This window comes from Opisthocomus hoazin, chromosome 11 (genome assembly GCF_030867145.1).
Source record: "Opisthocomus hoazin isolate bOpiHoa1 chromosome 11, bOpiHoa1.hap1, whole genome shotgun sequence".
Classification (NCBI taxonomy): domain Eukaryota; kingdom Metazoa; phylum Chordata; class Aves; order Opisthocomiformes; family Opisthocomidae; genus Opisthocomus; species Opisthocomus hoazin.
The window spans coordinates 6,365,399-6,385,630 of record NC_134424.1 but is presented as its reverse complement, the minus strand read 5'-3'; the positions used below and the strand labels follow the sequence as shown (position 1 = coordinate 6,385,630).

At 40.0% G+C, this 20,232-nt stretch overlaps 1 protein-coding gene across 1 annotated transcript in view; it reads right to left on the bottom strand.

The window, feature by feature from the left end:
- Positions 1–836: 836 nt before the first annotated feature.
- Positions 837–20,232, bottom strand: part of TAFA4 (TAFA chemokine like family member 4) — a 61,884-nt gene continuing 42,488 nt past the window's right edge. Inside the window, exons 4-5 of the mRNA XM_009936675.2 lie at positions 9,161–9,316; positions 837–988 (exon numbers count right to left, since the gene is read on the bottom strand). Coding sequence (XP_009934977.2) covers positions 837–988; positions 9,161–9,316 — 308 coding nt within the window. The remainder of the gene's footprint in view (positions 989–9,160; positions 9,317–20,232) is intronic.

Below are 20,232 nucleotides of genomic sequence, written 5' to 3'. Positions count from 1 at the left end.
TCATCCAGAAATTAGTACAGTCTTCACTCTTTAAAACAGTCATTATTAAACAACATTTGGTGTCAGTATCTGCTTATTCATTCAGACTAACCTAGTCAACAACATTCATTTCCAACTAGAAGAGGCTGCAAGAAGAAAAACTAAGCATCTATCTTTCCTTGCTATTGCCTGATAAAGACTCCTGTGTTGTGATATATTTAGATATGCAGTTCACTATGACTTGCTGAACTTCAGTGCACTGAATTCATTTTAGACTGCTAAGCAGACGGAGGACATGATATTTTCTCTCTGCTGGCCATTAAGAAATAGGATGGCATAGCAAAGTTGGTTTCTTTTAGAACAGGCAGTCTACAGGATGGCCTGTAATTACAAATTATCTGAACCAGTCTGATTTCCAGTGGTGCTCAGCATCGCACAGTTCCCACTGATGTCAGTGCAGATTCTCAACAACTCCCAAGACAGGCTGCTTCTTTCGAAAACTAAAAGGGCTTTCCGGTAACACAGGAATCTAACTTCAGGCAACAGTGGCAAAGACCTTGGATCCATGTACTCAATCTGCAGACTGAAGCATTGATCCTGGAACATCATTATCCCTCTAGCAGTGGTCACAACTGAATAGTTTCTTTGCTCACTGCAGACTGAAGCAGGGCCTTCCTCAGTTTGACTCCACACCCAATAACTTAACTAGGCTGGCAGTGAAGGGGCAGTTCTAACATTTCCTTCTCTGACAACAATTGCATTAATTATTGCTTTCCAAAACACTGAGGAATCCAGTGCTGGTGCTCACACCTGCAGATGCAATGCAATAAGCAAGTGCTATCAGCAGACTGCCACCTTTAAATATAGGCGATCTCTGTACTTGCCTTTGTGGTTTTGACTTTATTTCCACTGCTGCAAGACCAACCTGAATAGTCTGGTAGTACTTTACAGTCCTCTCCATCCAAACAGGGGTTCATATGACACCACCACTTCTGTAGGACAATGGAAGCTAAAGAAAGAAATAGGAAAGAGAAACGGAACACAATCTTTTTTTATTACTGTTGGTTTTAGTAGGGAGGTTATCTGTCAACTGTTTGATTACAAAAGGTAGAACCGGCAGTTACTGGTTTAACAGCTTATCATGCTGACCGCGTTTGAGCTAAAAACGTGGCTAAAAAACTTCATCAGCACACAGAAGAGTAAATACCATACACAAATGGTGAAAACTGGGCGAGCACTGCCAGAGACTGACTTGAATATTTGAACTGACCTCCGGAAGTGCCTTTCCGTCTCCAATGACTACAAAGAAGACTTGCTTCCCTCATTTCCATGCTTTAGTCAAGTAAATGCTTGTAAGGTGGAATGAAACTAAGGCTTCTTGTTTAACCCAGATATGCATATGTGAGACTGGACTAAGAAATGTTGGTTTCTCCCTTCACTGGGTGAGAAAATAGAACTGCACAGAGATGTAAGCATGTGAGGTCTGTCAGCAAATAGTGCAGATAAGAATGTGGAAACCATTAGATTATTAACTAAAAATACACATGCAGTTACTTGCAGCATGTTTTAGAAGACTACAGTAGTACACCTTAACTGTGCAAATCTATTAATTTTCTACCCTTAAGCCAATTTCCATTAATAAGACCATGATTGTTATTTTTACAGATGTAGTCACAACTTTATAATACTGCTGTTAACAACAGATATAAGTTCCCACAAACAGCTGCAAATATCTGCATGTATTTCTCAGTTTTGCATTGTTCACGGGATTCATCAAATAACAGAAAATTATTATGAAATGTATCAGTTCACAATCTTACATAATCTAAATTGGATTTCAACATAAAATATGGCTTAAAATGTTGATTTAGTCAGTCTGCACTATGCTACTATGTGCAGAAAATATTGAATTGCATGCTTTAAAAGATACCACATCCCAGAGATGAACAAAAATAATTCAGTCTGCTTCTTGTATAGCACTTTTTTCCTTTTAATTTCAAGGCAGATTTGACTTCTGCAACCTTCAAATTAGAGCCACAAGCAGGCAAGCTGACATCAGGATATTGCTGAAATGTTCATTCAATTACTTTTGTTTTGCACTTTCACTCTAAGCCTACGTGAAAAGCACTATGGAAAATATACTTCTGGAACACCAGTTTGGTTTTTATAAACTATTCTTTCAGTCTCATAAAATTATAAAAGAAATGCATGCTTCCTTTCACCGGTCATTTGGATCTTAGATCATTTGCATTGATGCTGATTGACTGTTGACAAAACGGGTGAAACTTGACTGCACTTCCTAGGGGGTGAGGGATCCTTTCCCCTCCAGGCATGTGGTCCAGTCACCTCTTTTATCTGTTTGACCTCTGTTATATTCTAAACTTGCTTCAATTTCTATACCACATTTATTTCAGATAAACACAAGCAAGTCTAGAAGGCCAGAGTCAAGAAGACCGAGGACGTATGCAGAGGTCCCTAAGCAAGCAGGAGATTCTGGTAGCAATCTAGCTGTGTCTTCAGAGCGCTGCTTTGAAGCCAGCAAGTCCTCCTGGGTGGCCTGGCTACCACCTTATGCCGCTCTGCACAGTGCTGCTGTGAGTGTGGATGTGGTGACACGCTGAGACTTCGCCTGCACTCTGACATGTGATCATGCTTTCATATATCTAGTGCTGACCTAAAAACATAAGCTCAACTTCAGACCTTGAAAACCACCTCTCTTTCGCTTGTCTCCTGTGAGTACCTAGAATCTCTTGTGCCTCAGTTACTCTGGTAACTCCTTAGAGCAAATCTTTTTCATATTGGTTTGGGTGCAGTAAGTTTTCAGACCACAGAAAACGCACCAAATGTGTCAGGTTTTATTTATCTATACAACCTGCATCAACCTGCTCCTAACATTTGAATAAAGAAAAAAAGGTATTAGTTGACTGGCCAACAGTGCAGCGCAGGAGTGGGTTCACACACCATTCTTGACCAGTCGTGCCCATGCAACTTCCTGGTCCACATGGACCACGTGCAACTGAAGAGAGTGAAACCAGTCCATCATCTCCAGCAGTACCATCTTCCATTAAAACAAGCACAGACATAAATGGAAAACATTGCTGAGTCAATCTGTAACTCACACAAGATCCACAAGCTCTTCAGCAGACTGCATATTTCACTGATTCATCTCTTATTTAGACACTTTCATAGAAAGTGACTCCTACCTTCCTGTTGACTGATTTCTATTCTGTGCAGATACCTCTCCTCAAAGTAAGGGTAACACTTCGAAATACTTAATACAGATCTCATTGCATTAGCTTCCAGCGAATCCCCAATTCTTTGCTGTAGCAATCCACAAATTCTTACATCCATTTTATGTCCAGTTTCTTTGTAGTTATAACGTCCACTCCACTGATCTGTGTCCCCTAACTGGCTTCCACGGTAACTTGGAAAACCCAGGCTTACACGTATTGAACCCAGAAACTGTCTCTGGAAATGGAATCAGTAGTGTCTAGCAAACCTCTTTTCAGAAAACTCTTGTGATCTGTACTCCAGGGATTCCCTGCTAATGGGAAATAGTACCAGCTTCTCAGTTATTCACCCAGGATTGAAATCAGCCTCAATTGTCCCTAAGTATCTAGACCATGCTACCTACCCTCTCAAAACTGGTGCAATACTAGTGCTCTTCTAGAATACTCCATGTATTCTGAAATACATTTTGAATTACAACAACTGACCAGAGATCTATAAGCCAGCTTGTTAGGATCAGAATTAAAAAACTAAAAAGTTCCTCCCAGTAGAAGCTGATTAGCACCTCCTGTAGTTAACAATAAGTTAGAAAGCACCTCCTCATCCTGTTACCTATGAAAAGGAGAACTGTAATACCAATCCGTCTCAGCATTAACAACATCAATATTTCACCATAATGTAATTTTTTTTAAGGATTTCTGTGTGTTCTGTTTGAACAAGTAAATTCATATTGTCTTTAGTCTGGACAAATACAAATGTCTTTTCTACTCCACTAGATTAAGCTCTCTTCCATATAAATTTTAAGCATACTATTCATTCTACTGTGTATTTCCTTTTTTCCTTTCAATACTGACACAGCATTAGCATACTTTTGAATTCTCAAGTATTCTGAAATCCATTCAAAAACAGTGGGAGGGAAATCATCTCAGCTATTTCTTCTTTTATCTATTTCTTATGTATCAATGTTTTTGTGTTCTTGTTTCTATATGCTCTCTTCCCTTCAGTCTAGAACCCAGATGGGCTTTCAGCCAAGCGTCCTTCTTCTTCATCGCAACCTTTTGGCCCTACAAACAATTCTTTAGTCCCATTCACATTTTTTCCAATCTGTTTCCTCCTCATAAATTCTAGGACTAATAGAATTGCCTGGATAGAAGCTCATTTGGCTAGTGATGATTTACTTAGAGACATTTAAGGCACTTAGCTGAGATAGCTACTCTACAGACAAAAGTTACTGATGTTTTATCTTCTTAGCAGTAGCTGTTAGACAAGCTGGAGGTACTTACTCAAGGATGTTTATTTCCATAAATAAAATGGGTATAAACAAAAACTCATGACTACTTTAAATGTAATTTAGTCATTGACAGAAGCATGGGTTGACCTTTGCTAAGCAAAATTTTCTATAGCTGCAATCAAGTGGTATAGCTACAACTCAGGACAGGATATACAGGCTGTGTGGTACGTCCTCTCTGCATATTTAAATACTTTCTTTCAGATGCTCTACTTTTTTCTGAGTTTAGTGGCTCAATTTATCGACAGCAACATTTCTCAAAGTATCAGATGGGTCTGCACTTAGAAGCTCAAATAACCCCCAGGAAAATGAGGTGTGCGCGTCTACAGAAGAACTAGCCTTGGTGGCTTTGTTTGCCAATGCTTGTCAATAGCTTTCACAACTAAGTTCACATACACAAACGACAGACTTTCTTGCTGGATGCATCCAAAATGCAATTATCTAAGTAAATTCATTATCATGGGCAAAGGATGAAAAATATCCTGACCCAAAGAGTTCTTGCCCAGTATTCTCATCTAGGCTATGATGAGTGATTTTACTGTGCTTGTAAAAATGCTATGAAGATCTCAGTCTATACCATTGATTTTCACCTTCATATCCTTCTTTTAAATGAAGTACTTCTCCTATTACCACTATTTAAAGCTTCCAAGATGAAAGACACTGTACAAAAGTAAAGCACTCTATAAAGTCAGTTATGCCCCACAACACAGTAAGTATTACTGCACAACATGGAGTAAAGGCACTTAAGACTCTGACTATGTATTTGCAAGATTTAACTAGGTTTTACTTTCCTTTCCGCACCACTTCAACACCTTTTCCTTGGAACTCACCTGGATATCTATCATTTCTTCCGTAACACCAAAGTACTTAGTTTCCTCCTTAGAACATATCATAAGAAAAAAATTTCACTTCTATGCATTGGTGTATGCCTGAATGTAACTATGCAAACACCCATTCTGACTTGGCTCATGTAGGGGGCCTTCCTGAAATTTTGGTAGCTGTGAATATTGTTACACGTATTCAGTACCTCTTGGAGCAGGGCTTAGCCTTAACATACAGTGCTGCACCAATACATTGCTGTTTTAAATCTGACCTTGTGCAAAATTCTTTAGCATCTGTCAACCTATTTCAAAATGTAAATATCCAGCTGGCCTATGACTACCCTAAAAGCATGATGATGGGCTTTATAAGCCTATTTCACGGCCTATATATAGAAAAGGGCACAATGCCCAATACTTATCAACAAGGAGCTGTGTTTGATGAACTAGGATCTATCCCCACTCAAATTAACAAACAAGCTGTCACTGAAACCCAGTGGGATCTAGGTCAGGAAAACCATATGCTGCGAGGCTGAAAAAACGAAGGAAAAATATTCAACTAAATTAAAAACCTGTAAAATACTAAAACCAGATCTATAAATTTCAAATGAGAAAGGCATATTTTAATTTGGTTACAATTTACTGGGAAAAAAATAAATCCAAATAGGTTAGAGCAGAAAGCTGCTCAAATGTCAAGTTCAACTCCAGAACAGAATGGTAAGTACAGTTTGTCTAGACTCTGCTAAAGTCCCACACCTTTGCGGTCTTCTGTATTCTGTGAGCATCTATTTCTTGCAGTAGTCTTAATTTCTAATGGAGCATCTACAATCTATGACCAGTGAGCGATATGCCTGCCTGGCCTAGAGGAAAGCTAGAATGAGCTCATGGTTTCCTGGGTTGTTAACACTAACAGAAAAATCAGACCTTCAATTACAACAGCAAGAAGAAGCAGACTTCTGTAAAATCATCATGCAGATCTTGACAAAATTAATTGTAATTATTTAATTATACAACCATTAATTTGTTTGATCAAGAAAGGAAAACATACATTCCAGTAGCTTTATACAGGATGCTACTCTGCATAGAACATGAAATACGGCGCCATTTACCCTGCTGCAATGGTCTTTTTGGTGCTGCCAAGAACAGCTGATACACACAAACCCTGAAAAGTTCACAGGCAACATCAACATAAGAGACTGATTTCATCCTATTTACTATTGTTTTCCAGCACGCCTTGCACAGACTTATTTTCCTTTTGACTGTGCGTAGAAGAGGCTAAAGCCCAAATGGAACATATTTTCTGAATCCAAATAGAACATATTTAATCATATCTGCTGTACACTAAGCTACTTTTACCAAGAATTCCAACAGGTAAAAGCATCTCTCTGTGTATGACTAAAAATTGTGTAGTCTGACACAACAGGTGGGTGGTACTTTCTGGACACGTAAGTCATGAATGTGAACTACATTGTTTTCTTGTTTTCTCCAAACACAATTCAGCACATCAGTAATTTGCGGGTGGTCGGTCACTGGAACAGGCTCCCCAGGGAAGTGGCCACAGCACCAAGTCTGTTAGAGTTCAAGGAGCGTCTGGACGATGCTCTTAGGCCTATGGTTTAGTTTTAGGTAGTCCTACGAGGAGCAGGGGAGTTGGATTTGATGATCCTCATGGCTCCCTTCCAACTTGAAATATTCTATGATTCTATGACTGGGGGTAGGAGTTACAGGTACCAACCACTATGTGCATGCTATGCATGATCAACAGCACAGAGGTACTTGCTGCCCTAATGTAAACGATAACTACTACTGGATAAGGTCTGAAGTTCAAAGAAAATACTTTAGAAGACTACTAAAAGCCAATTGCTCTGTGAAATCTTTTCTTTTGGTTAGAAAAGTAACTCTTGTGATTTGGGCATGTCCTTCCCTTTAAGCTCAGGGCAAAATATAGGCAAATTAAACACCCTTGCAGTCAGTAAAAAGGTGCTGGAAAAGAAAATTAAATGTCTGTATCAGACTGAAATATGCAACTTCAAAACATAAACTTTTCCTGGACCACAGCAGAAGCCTGCTGAAGGATATGTATAGAGCGGGGAAAACACATCTAATCCTGAGGCTAAGGAAAGACAGTTATAGTTTCCATGCTACAGTAACTGAATAGCACAGACTGTCATCCCAGACGCTTGCAAAAATAAGTGAAGCATGTTAAAGCACTACCCTAAGGGGTGAGGGGGAATCAAAGGCTTCCACTTTAGAAACCAAAATCTTACATTCATAATATTTTGTCGTGTTTCATTTCAACTACACTTGAAGAAAAAACAGCTACTAAATCCTTTCAGCAACTATTTGCATTGTCAGAAACAAGCTTCTATGGTATTGTGCATTTATAACTTTCTATCATCAAATGACAGCGTCACTTTTGCAATCCTTAAGCAAGTTTAAAACCATGGCTGACTTTAATTATCTGTTGTATGTAAAAGTATTTCTGCTGTTTGAAGTGCCACCTAAAAATACAGAAGGCACTTCTGATTTGGCAAGAAAACTACTTAACAAAGTGCACAGTTAAAGTTGATCATGTTCCTGAATTACAAGGCATGAAAAGACTAAGCATCAAAAAAAAGAGTCTTCTTTCTTAAATAAGAGGTTCTCAGAACAGATAACAGGTTAAAAAAATCAGATGTCGCATGTATTAAGAGTTTTCTCTTTAAAACTAAATATCTCTGAATGTTAGATTAAAAATTGGATTTTCAAGCTTTTGTTTTATGTTTGTAATGGCTGCAATTGTGTGTGAAAAAGAATGAAAACAGAAGAATTGTGCTTACGAATTAATGAAGTGGGGCATCCGGTAACTTTTAGACTTTTTTAAAAAAAAAGGAAATCTGTCTTGGCATAACGGTTTACTAAGCTAACAACAAGAGCAACAGCCTCTGCAGGAAACAGACTCTGCAGGTGGGAAAAGGAAGAAGGGTATCCCACAACTTCCGAACTGCTGGTAAGACAAGAGAGGAAAATGGTGGGGGTGAGGTGCATAGTGAACCTCAGGGAAGCAAGTTTTATATAGCCTCAGAATGCCTGGTCAGCATTAGACCCAGTGTAAAATTTTAGCTTTAGTGTATATAATCAATTTAATTTCAAATGAGTTACACTGCTAAAACCATAAGCATGGCAACATTGAGCTCCGTGAGGATTCCAACATCTACCCAGGAAGGTGACGGACTAAGGCAACTGTACCACATTTTTCCTTCACCAAGTAGGTGTCCTGACTCAGAGACTGCGTCCTGTACAGCCGCATGCTTGCTCTGCTCTCCAAACTCTCATGTATCTGGGATTACAGCACAAAAAACTGAATCGACGTGGGGCATCGTTCCAGCACTGGTGCCCAGCATAAGAGACCATTAGGCACATAAAATGGTGAAACTTTCATCTAGAGTACAGTTCTCAGAATCAGATGTCCCAGCACTATTCACATGCCCAGTCTTAGGGCTGCATTTATTATCCAGTGAATTGTTAGTCAAGCTACTAAGTCTAAAGGCAACTGGAAGGGTTAATATTATAAGAGCTTGAATTTCTTGCCTTCTACTGTTTTCAGACTAGTTTTAAAGGAGAATTCTTGTGTGAAAAAATTAAGAAGTTTTACTGGCACAGACATGGAATGGACGAGTACATATATTAAGAGGATTAATTACACCCAGATTTATGCACAGACTCATTATCATCAATGCACAGAGATGTTTCCAAAATTAACAAAAGGAAGGATTATGCTTTTGAGGCAGTGGGAAGTCAAACAATCAAGGAGACTAAACTTCTCAAACAATCTTAATGAACCATGAGTGAGCGAGAGACTGCTTACCTTCCACGCATGAGGGCTGAGCCCTTGTCGTACCAGCCACCTGCCCTGGGAAACAGGAACACTTGACTGTTTGCGATCGTTCTTCAATCCGGTTCTTATTGCAGCAACGATGTACTGCCACAACTTCGCATGTCCCTTGCTTGACTTGGTGCTGGCCTAATAATTGCACAGATAAGTGGAGGAGAGCAAAACAAAACATCAGTGCAGAAAGAAAAAGCCAGTTCGTACAGTCCTACAAGACAGTGCATCTTTCAAACGCCAGTTTAAATCCCAGGAAGACGAAAGAGCAAAGCACCTTGTAGGATCTGGCTTATTCCCCAAATTTATCCTAGTCTTACTAACAAAGGTCAGTTCATCATAACAAGTCAATTTTTCAATCTACCTTCCCCAGTCTCTGCAAAACCACAGGGAGAAAAGGACATTGGAATTGTCAGTGGAATAGTTAGATGGATTAGACAAGAGGATATGTAGAGACAGAGCACACTCCTCCTTCCTTTGGCTTCCTGTCTCGCATTAGGTCTTATATTTCTTTCCCTTCATAAATAGACACAATGGACAGGGTAATATTTAATGCAAGAAAGACTTCTCTTAAATCGTAGGGAATCACAGAATCACTAAGGTTGGAAAAGACCTCTAAGATCATCAAGTCCAACCATAAACACAACACCACGATGCCTGCTAAACCATGTCCTGAAGTGCCACATCTACACATCTTTTGAACACCTCCAGGGCTGGGGACTCCACCACTTCCCTGAGCAGCCTGTCCCAATGCCTGACCACTCTTTCAGTAAAGAAATTTTTCCTAATATCCCATCTAAACCTCTCCTGACGCAAATTGAGGCCATTGCCTCTTGTCCTATCTCTAGTTACTTGGGAGAAGAGACCAACACCTTCCTCACTACAACCTCCTTTCAGGTAGTTGTAGAGAGCAATAACGTGTCCCATCAGCCTCCTCTTCTCCAGGCTAAAGAGCCCCAGCTCCCTCAGCCGCTCCTCAGGAGACTTGTTCTCCAGGCCCCTCACCAGCCTCGTTGCCCTTCTCTGGACACGCTCCCGCAACTCAGTGTTCTTCCTGTAGTGAGGGGCCCAAAGCTGAACACAGCACTCGAGCTGCGGCCTCACCAGTGCCGAGTACAGGGGCACGATCACCTCCCTGCTCCTGCTGCCCACACTATTCTGGATACAAGGAAGGAAGCTTTTTAACAGACCACAGAAGGAAGCTTTCTAACATAACAGCATGTAAGCACTGCTTGCCATGCCTGTCTTTGCAGGTAGGTTAAGAACAAGGTAGGCTAAGAACAAAGTAGGCTGAAAAGCTGTCAAAGACAGTCAAGTTTTGTCAAAAAAGAAAAAAGAGAAAAAAAAAATAACCACAACCACCCTACATGGATTTCTCAGGTTCCCTCCCAGACCATTTTGAAGAAACCTGTGATAAATATTCTGTCCTACTGCTTTCCTCTCAAGAGCCTTTTCTCACAATTCACTGCCCCCTATTTCTCTGAGTTTATTTTTCCCTTCCTCTCCTTTCCTTCCTCCTGCCTTCATATCTCAGCTCCACTGCTCCTTGCACCCAGCCATTTTCCTCCACTGTCAAACTTACTCTCCGCCCTGCCCAAAACCCTTTCTCAGAAACCTCGCTTCACAAAACCCCTCTCCTCTGTGCATAAGTCATTTCCATGTCCTCACTTTCCTGAACAGCCTTCAAGTGCTTCATCTTGCATTTGTCTCGTCTTAGAGTAGAGCCTTGGATGACTCTTATCTGTGTTTGTAAAGCACCTTGTAAATTAACAGCACTACAGAACAGGGTGGGTTTTTTAATAAGTGAGCTAGACAGAGAGACAACGCTGAGAATAATGAAAATATTCAGCATCAAAGCAGTACAGGCTCCTCATATGAGAAGAGACTACAGTACAGATATTGGTGTCGGTGCGTGTAATATCAAAGGTACGGCAGACTAAAGAAAGGAAGGGGAAGGGGAGAGCACTCTTCAGAAACAGACAATCCTCCAAGTGGCAAGCCTGGAGGACTGTCCTGTTTCCCACACACTCCATGCTTGCCTTGTTTGGGGTTTGGGATTTTTGCTGGTTTTGGTGGGATTTTTGTTTTCGTTTTTTCACAGTATCTGTTACAAACTAATACCAGACACAGGACTTGAGACAGAGAACACCTTGGTCTGATGCAATATGGCTAGGCTTACATACTTATAGATGAAATCTTATTGATGATTAAGACCACTGTACTTTCTAGACAGAAATTATTATGATTTGAATAAGTGGGAAATCTTAACCTTCAAAACAGTTAGCAATGCAATTCAGGCTTCTAAGGGGGTTTTCCAAAAAACAAAGAGAGTTTTCAAACATATATACAACTTTTTAAAAGGTTGGCTTGGCAATGTTCCTTTACTCTGTATGTTTTGGTTTCACAAGTATTCTGGGCACAGCTAAAGGGCTGCCTGACTTTTGTTGCCAAATTTGTACTCACCGCCTTAATGGACAAGAAACTATGTATATGCAGTCCTGGAAAGGAAATTTTGTCTTCTATTTGTACACTCAACATGTAAAAAGAAATTATATATAAAGAGGTGTATTTTTTTCCTGAGGAAAAAGCTACACTGTACTTTTAAGCAAAATACGCTACAGCAAAAAAATGCATAATGGATTTTACAGAAAGTTGGAAAACTGTTGAAGACAGCATAAAAGTATCTTACATAGCTGCTGTAATAAGTTTATTGGCAGACTGTGAATTTTCATCCAAGTACCTAACACCCATATCATAATAAAAACACAAAAAATGAAAACAGCTACCAGCTTGTAGGACAGTAGCTTCTCTGTAAGTCAATATGGAAAATAAATACACAAATAGAGAAATTAAATTGGCCATGCCACTTCATTTAAAAGTATTGTTCTACAAAACATCTCTTATGACAATGTTTGGAGACAATAAGCAGACAGTCAGGGGTTCTGACAGAAAAGATTTTTCTAAAATGACATTGTTAATTTAAGAGAGTATATTTTAATTTATTTATTAGATCTACTAATAGATCTAGTATCTAGACTCTAGGTTGAGTCAAAAACCTTTGGAGTCAACAGGGAAAATTTCTGTTGGTTTCCTACCGTGCTTACAGTGGTGGTCCTGCATTCACTGGAGTCAACAACAAAATTTCTATTGACTTCAGGAGAGCAAGGTCATAGCCTGGAATGTCTCTTGAGAAGGAGATTTTATAAGGGAGGGGAAAAAAGCAAAAGTTTGGAACCGCTCAGGCCACACACTTGAGTTTGCCATGTATCTCATCTGAAAGACCAAGTGGCCAGGTCTTCTTTTTAATTAAAGTCATTATTCATCAGACATCAGATGCCAAGGTAAGAGTAGAAGCCATTTTTTCAGCAGGTACATCATAAGGATGGACTAGATCCAGCTCCAACGATCAATAAGTAGCTAAAAGAATGTCTATTTTCAAGCTCAAATCCTGCTTCCTTTAGGTGAACAGTCCTGTTAAGTCAATACCAAAATAAATCAAACCAGATGGCCCTTAGCATACAGCCCAAAAAGCCTGGGGCTCGCTTTCAATTATCTTGTTTGAATTTTAAAGGAGCGACAGTGCTCCCCTGAAGTGCCAGGAGTCAACAGGCACACAGATGCTTGCAGAAGGCAAAATTAAGTTACCTCATGAATGCATCCTTTGGTTTAGTAGCTGGTTTACTATACACTTCTTCATGCCGCACAGTTACACAAGCAGGTAAGAGCAGGTTGTCCCCTCCTCATCTGCTGGCAGGGGTAGGATGCTAAGGTTTGAAAGTACTGCTGCCATGCAAAGGAAGACAGCACTCTTCTCCCTTGTCCCAGCTCTTGAGCAGCTCTTATGGAGTGCAACGGTGAAAGGCACTAACAAGCCAAAGACATCTGCACGCACCATTTGCATTAATTGGATTGCCCTTGTAATAGTCTTTCCCCTCCTACATATTCACATCTATATTTCCTCCTGCTTGTTCACGCACATCTTCACACTTCTTACTCTGTTGAACACCATTTGCATTTCTTCTCAATATTCAGACACATCCGCGAACAGGTGCTGAACAAACGCTAAGCGCTAACACGCTAGCTTTCCGTCCCGTTTTTGTCAGTGCTCAGCAACCTAGAGATGCACTCAGTTTGCAGAGTGGCCTTCAGCTTTAAGAAAATTCACAGAATACCTTAAAAACTAACCATCAACTCAGTCTATCTTCTGCCTAGATCTACGGAAACCTGTTGTATCTACCTTCAGGTGCCCAAAGGCAGCAAAAAGAAAGAAAACAAGAATACTCTCCTGCACATATTCATCTCCATCTTGCAGTAGATAAACCTCCAACTCAGGTTTAAGTACATTTAAGGTACAGGTGAGAGCATAATGATAGAAAAACTCCAGAACAGCCTTAAAATATTTTATAATCAATGGATTCTCAGGAAGCCAAGGCATTAGAGGAGCAGGGACTGAAGATTTTTAAAGCGTGAAGATCACAGTAAGTGAATTCTATGCCAGACACATGAGGAAAGCCTTTTCAGGGAGAACTGCAATGAGAGATAGGGAAAAAGCCAGGCTCTGGAGAACAAAGCCCCTTTGGGCTCACTTACAAAAAGCCCATAAATTCATAGCTCTTCACCTGTAAACCTATTCAGATCTGCAACCTAAGGGCTGTCAATATTTGCAGTTGAAACTCAGTTACATCTTCATATTTAAATAAGAAAATTCTCCAAGGAAAGATACATTTTATCAGCGACAGTACTAGAGAAAGGTTCCTGCTGTAGAACACCTTGTGCATACCAAAGAGGGATGTCTGCCAGCCAGGCACTGTGGAGGACAGAGGATGAATTTGAAAACTGTGGGGCTCTGGGTTACCTCTGATCAGGAGGTTGGCACATGTGTTGCTCTCCGTATCCCAATTTCTTTACAGCTTAGCTTCCCTAGAAATACCAATGCTATTCAAGTTCACTACGGACACTTTCCTTATCTCTCCACACAGGGCACAGACAGAATGGGATAGTGCTCACCAAACGAAGCGACCTCCAGGACACTCCCTACTATGAACCATGCTGCCTTTCATAATGAGATGCCTACAGACAATGACAGCTTTCAGGTGCCCACATCCGGAATGCCTCCTAATGACCTCGTGGACTGGCCACACAAAGGCTCTGTGACCATTTCTTTGTTAGCTGTGGGCTTCCAGCCCAGAAGATGGTAGACAGTGTAGAGCTGCTAGGCAGCCTTCACAGTTTTCAGAGAAAACAGTCATCATCTCTGAAGAACAAAAATGTACAAACTAGGAAGTTATTAGGCTTGCACATTACAAGCCAGCACAAGTGTTGTGAGTAGAGTTGACTGAAGAATCACCACTGAACTGTTTATTCTCAGTTTAATACCGTTTTTCAACTAACATATTTGACAAGACCTTATTTTCACTTTCTTCACAGAAGTCAGGGAGCAGATATGCAATTAAAGCTTCTAAAACTCTTTGAAATTCTCAAATGAAAAGAGGAAAATAAAATTATTGTTAATAAAATATCAAACATCACAGTGATGCACTTCAAAACCACAAGGAAAATATCAAAGGAAGAGGAAGACTTTCAGAAGGTTGCTAGCCAGTTCTGTCCACATCCATTTCATCTCTGTGACTAATTCTAATCACTCCCAAGGAGTACTCTTTCAATGCAATACACATGCAGGCAGCATGCCTTTTTCAGAAATCCTGAACAACCTCCTGTTTTTTTCATTTCTTAGCTAAGAAACATATGGAAAAGACATATAAAGGGAGTTTTTAATCTGTTTCATAAGCTGCCTTCTTTGATGAAGAAAGCAACTAGTACTGTGGAGAACAGCACTTCTAGACAGTAGGACAATATGACCATAGCTCAGCACATTCTTCAGCAAGCCTCAAAACCAGCGAGCTTGGTCTGCACAAAATCAACTGCATCATTTATTTAAAGGGTAAGAGGATGTCAATAGGGAGATGAATGGCTATGGAACCTAATACTGCAGACAACAATAAGAGAAACAAGTGAGTTTAGAAGTCAGCACTGATGATGTTGTTTGGAAGAGGAAAGCATTCTATAAAGCTTGGTGCCAGTTCATCATCTGTTCCACCTTTATCTCATGCTGGCTTTTGCTTACAAAAATATGAACACACAGAAGCACACACCAAGAGGCTAATATTCTTACAAAAACATATATTAAAGGACATAACATTTTCTGGTTTTCACATTTTTTTACCAAACAAATTTATGAGAACCTCTCCAGCTCATGAGGTGTTTTTGCAGGGGAAAGGAGAGAAGGGGTGTTTCCAAAGGTGACAGCTCTTCTCAAGAGAAGAAGCTAAAAGTCACTTGGAAGGTAAAATTAACACACCATCTTCCAGGCTGGTAATTTCAGTAGAGCTTTTTTCTACTACCATTCCATCAGCCACTGGATTTTTTCACAATAATTTCAAACTCATGTTACAAGGTCCTGACTTACATGTTCTCCTTCCTCAAGGATATACAATATTTATATATATACACTTTCTAATAAATTGTCTCTGCATATACAATTCAGCCAGTTTCACTTTTAAAGTTTTCCCTTTTCACTTGTTGGCAATGAGCGACTGTTGAGATAGTCCAGAACTGCCACAAAGGCCAGTTTAACTGCTCTGTGGATAAACAGACAAGAAAGAGCTTCCCATAATCACTTGCCTGTGATAATAGTCAAAGTAAGATATAACACAAACACACAAAAAAAAAGGGAGCAAGGAATCCCGTTTGCTATCCGTTACTCTCACATCCCTCAAACACATAGGGGTATTATGATTACTAGAGCTAACATCTGTAACAAAGCAAGTAAGCAAAGATATAGTGCTCTCTCAGATGAAGAATTGAGGCTGATGCTCACACAACGCGCAGGTTTCCAACCAAAGAGTTTCTCACAGCTTATGAAGTTAACAGCCTTTGGTCCAACCAAGACATCTGTGCTTCACTGGTTGTGGAAGCCAGTAGTATGGCATGTGCAAAATCACAATCAGCATTTTAACCGGATAACCAGGGAACCAGCATTGAACCACTTTAACTGGTTTGCGGCAAGAAGTGACACTCAGGGAAAACAATGAATCTCAAAATCAGCAACCAACTTTAAAGCAATTCTAGGGGTACAGGAGATCTCGATGTGTATTTGAAAAAAAAAGGTGAGTGACCTCAAGCCCTGATAATGAGACACACAAAGTTAATGAAATCAAAAGCACAACCTTTCAGTGCAGGTGGAGAAACATGCTGACACAGCTGGAGAGAAACATGTAATACAGTGAATTCTTTGGTGAGTGTCAGAGGTCACATCCATATGGAGATTAAAGTCCCCTGGAATAAGTAGCATAGGTGACCTTAGATCAGACACAAGCACTGAGACTTATCCAAGGAAAGAAGCATTAAATCTGAGTGGTCGATAAATCAAAACAGCCAAGACCAACATAGGTGGTGTAAATGGGGGAGGGAGGAGGGAAAAGTTGCTGCAAATGAAAAGAAAGGTGGATGAAGAGTGACCTGGAAGCAAAAAGCAAATTAAAACATGAGCCTCCCTACCTGCTGGGGTGCTACACTGAAGTTAATCAATAAGGACTGCCTTTCAGCCAGGCAGTAATATCCATCCTGGTTCAAGCACACATTATCACTTGTAGAACTGAAATCTAATAGCATAAAACTTCATAAAGTACCTCAGAGTAAAGTGGTGTTAATCATTTCCTGCGGGAAACTTTCCACTGAGTGGCTATTCTAGGTGAGGCAGAGAGGAAAACAGAAGGGAAGGATTTCATTTTCCATCATAACTTGTAGCAAACGAGCAACGTTGTGCCCTGTAACACAGAAGTATTTCCCACACGTCCCATTAACATTCACTTCCACTATTACATGTGGACTACTATTTTTCTCCCATTTGTTCCTTCCTTCCCAAATTTATCAAGAGAAAGGGAAAAAGAATGAAACTAGTTCCCTCAAGAGATTTCTGCTTGCCTGAAGAAAGCAGGTAAACACACATCTGTATAGGCCAGGCTTACAGTTATTCACCAGTTCGTAAGCAAAAATTAAGTTTTCTGCCCCAACTGTGCAGGCTGATGGCCTCTAAAAACAGGGTGACTCTTGCTAGAGAAAAGCAAAAGTAGCATATCTGGGTGTGCAAACTGGGAAGGATTATCCCATCCAACTATCCCATAAGTAGCTCTTTGTTGATGGCAGAAGCCATCCTGACCAAGACGTCAACACAGCCCTAGCAGGCACTGAGGCCCAGGTGAGCTCGCTGTTCCCAGCAGCCTGCTGCCATTGGCAGCTGTTCACCATACCAAAACTCAGCAGCGTACTCGTACAGCTTGTTACTTCACATCTATGGCATGCCAGAAGTTCCTTTAATATCATCCTAAACTTTAAACAAGAAAGAAAGAAAAACTCTTCAGTCTATCTCATGTATGCAACAAAACAAATTTTGAGGATTAGGTCTTGTGCCTTTCCGAGCATTCCTCCATCACCTGAAATATCAAATGACCACTTTGGGCTTAGCTGTGTAAAACAAATGTTTGTAATCTAATAAAAACCAAAGGTATTTTTAACCCACTTCAAGGTCATTCATCAGACAAGAATGATATTTGTTTAGAGCATATGAAATGGCAATTGTCATCTAAGTCATTAGGCTGTGCAGATTAAGTAAAAGGCAGGTGCCAGAAAACAAAGCAGATGTTTGGGAAAGAAGCATTTTTCAAGTGAAGAATGAATCTTTATTCTCATGTCCAAGTATAATGGGTAAAACTGAGGAGGGCAACCAAGGAAACTTGTACTCTGTTCCATTTCAGTACTCAAACCAGTTCAAATTTACAAGGTACAAAGAATTTCTGCTTTTCTGGTTTTAATTTTGTAAATGCAAAGGTGCGTTTCCCTCCTTAAATGAAATTACTTTTATGGGGCTGTAAAGCAATAGGAGTGTGCCTGAATTTGGCAGTTAGAGGTAGGCAAATGAGTAATTAGTCATTAGTCAACCCTCATTTGAGAATCTGTTCAAGAAAGATCCAGACATAACTGCTGTCATTAAATGGTATGGTTTATGAAAGTTTTTCTACTTGTGCTGTTTGACAGTCTTAATTTAAAAGACTGACTTTGGCAGTGAACCTCTCTATCCATTAATTGCTCTGTGTTTATTAAAATCATGCCACAGTTTTTGTTGCTACTAGAAGAACTGTCTTTTGCAAAAAACACAGCACCAGTGGACAATTTGGAAATTTGAATGATACATTTCATTGCTGAAGTGCAATGAAATTGTCATGCAATAGACAAATCAGGCAAATGGAATTTCGAGGAACATTACAAGCAATCAGATCAGTTAATGTACTGGGCACCAGGCCATCAGCTCCTCAGCTGGTCTTTAATCCCTGGAAAAGCCCCTACGTCTTGATCACCACTGATTAATTATTATCAGAGTTTGCCTCATTTCATATCAGGTTTTATATAGCTGTAATGGTTATCTTGGGTGTATTCCGATGGAATGGACAAAGAAAGCATCACAGCAGTCCAAGTATAAGATCCAGCTGCCAGTTAAGCAGTAACAGGCCGTAAAACTAAATTGCAGAAATGCATTTTTAATTCTGAGTGGCATGAGAACTTTTAAATGGTTTCAGCACGTGCATACTGTATCCAACCTGGATGAACATCTTATTGAACTTGAGCTACTTTAGCTATTATATCCATAAGTGCAAAGTATAAGTGAGGTTTCCAGAACACCAACAGACTTTTTTTAGTCAGTATTATTGAATTATGAGTTTTTTTCTTAAATGGAAAAAAACAACCATGCAAAGTGCCCTCCATTTTCTGCTACACTGTAACAGTGAAAGAAACAACAATAAAATAGTCACAATCAAATAAAATGAGAATCAGAACCTGATAACAATTTCCCATATGCCCACTTTATAACTTAAGACCCTGAATTATACAGCTAACAATAAAATAATAACTAGAAAGGTCAGAATTCAGAACTTGTGAGGGTCTGCACATTTCCTATTTCATACTCATGACTCTTTCTTGAAAAGAAAAAAAAAGTATTAAAGTTCTGCAGATCTCTTGAGCCTCTCAAATTTCACTTTTAATCTTCTTTAAATAAGAATAAAGGTTCAGATCTCAAATTTTGACATGTCAGCTGCAGGCTGTAGCCCAAGATAATCCCAGGGAGGTGCAGTTCGGAGCGTCGTATCTGGAGATGTGTGTTCAATAACTAGGTGCATGCATAAATGGGTGCTGCCACAGCACACATCCTATGCTGATCCTTCACCTTATTTCCTACATGTTATTTATATTATTAACCCTATAGTCTTATGCAGAAAAATGCCTTTTTGCAGTCAATATACTGCTTGTTCTACCCAAGTTTGGGTTTTTTTCATTTGGCAACTAGCAACAATAAAGACATTTCACCTAGGCTTATAATGCGAGTTGCTATGAAAAAGCTGCATGAATCACTAAAAACAGAGTGTTAACAGACCCTTCTCAAAAATGGAACAACTAGAGGTTAAGACATTCTTTTCTTGTTCCACAGATCCCCTTCCAAGCACCCAAGAACCCAATCCTTCTTCCATTGTTATTAAAATGGACAGTCCTTGACAATGATTAGGTAGATTTTCCATTTTAATTTAGCCATTCAGATTAAAGTGAAAAATTAAAACATAACTTTAAAACAGTACAGAAGCTACTGTATCCTGTAACCTCTACAACAGCAACAAACTGGAGGCTAACATCAGAAGTGTCATCTAGTCCAACCCTCCTGCCGAAGGAGGGTCACCTACAGCAGGCTGCACAGGACCCCGTCCAGGTGGGTCTTGAATATCTCCAGAGAAGGAGACTCCACAACCTCCCTGGGCAGCCTGTGCCAGGGCTCCGTCACCCTCAGAGGGAAGTTCTTCCTCATGTTCAGATGGAACTTCCTCTGCTTCAGTTTGTGCCCATTGCCCCTTGTCCTGTCGCTGGGCACCACTGAAAAGAGTTTGGCCCCATCCACCTGACACCCACCCTTGAGATATTTGTAAGCATTTATTAGGTCCCCTTTCAGCCTT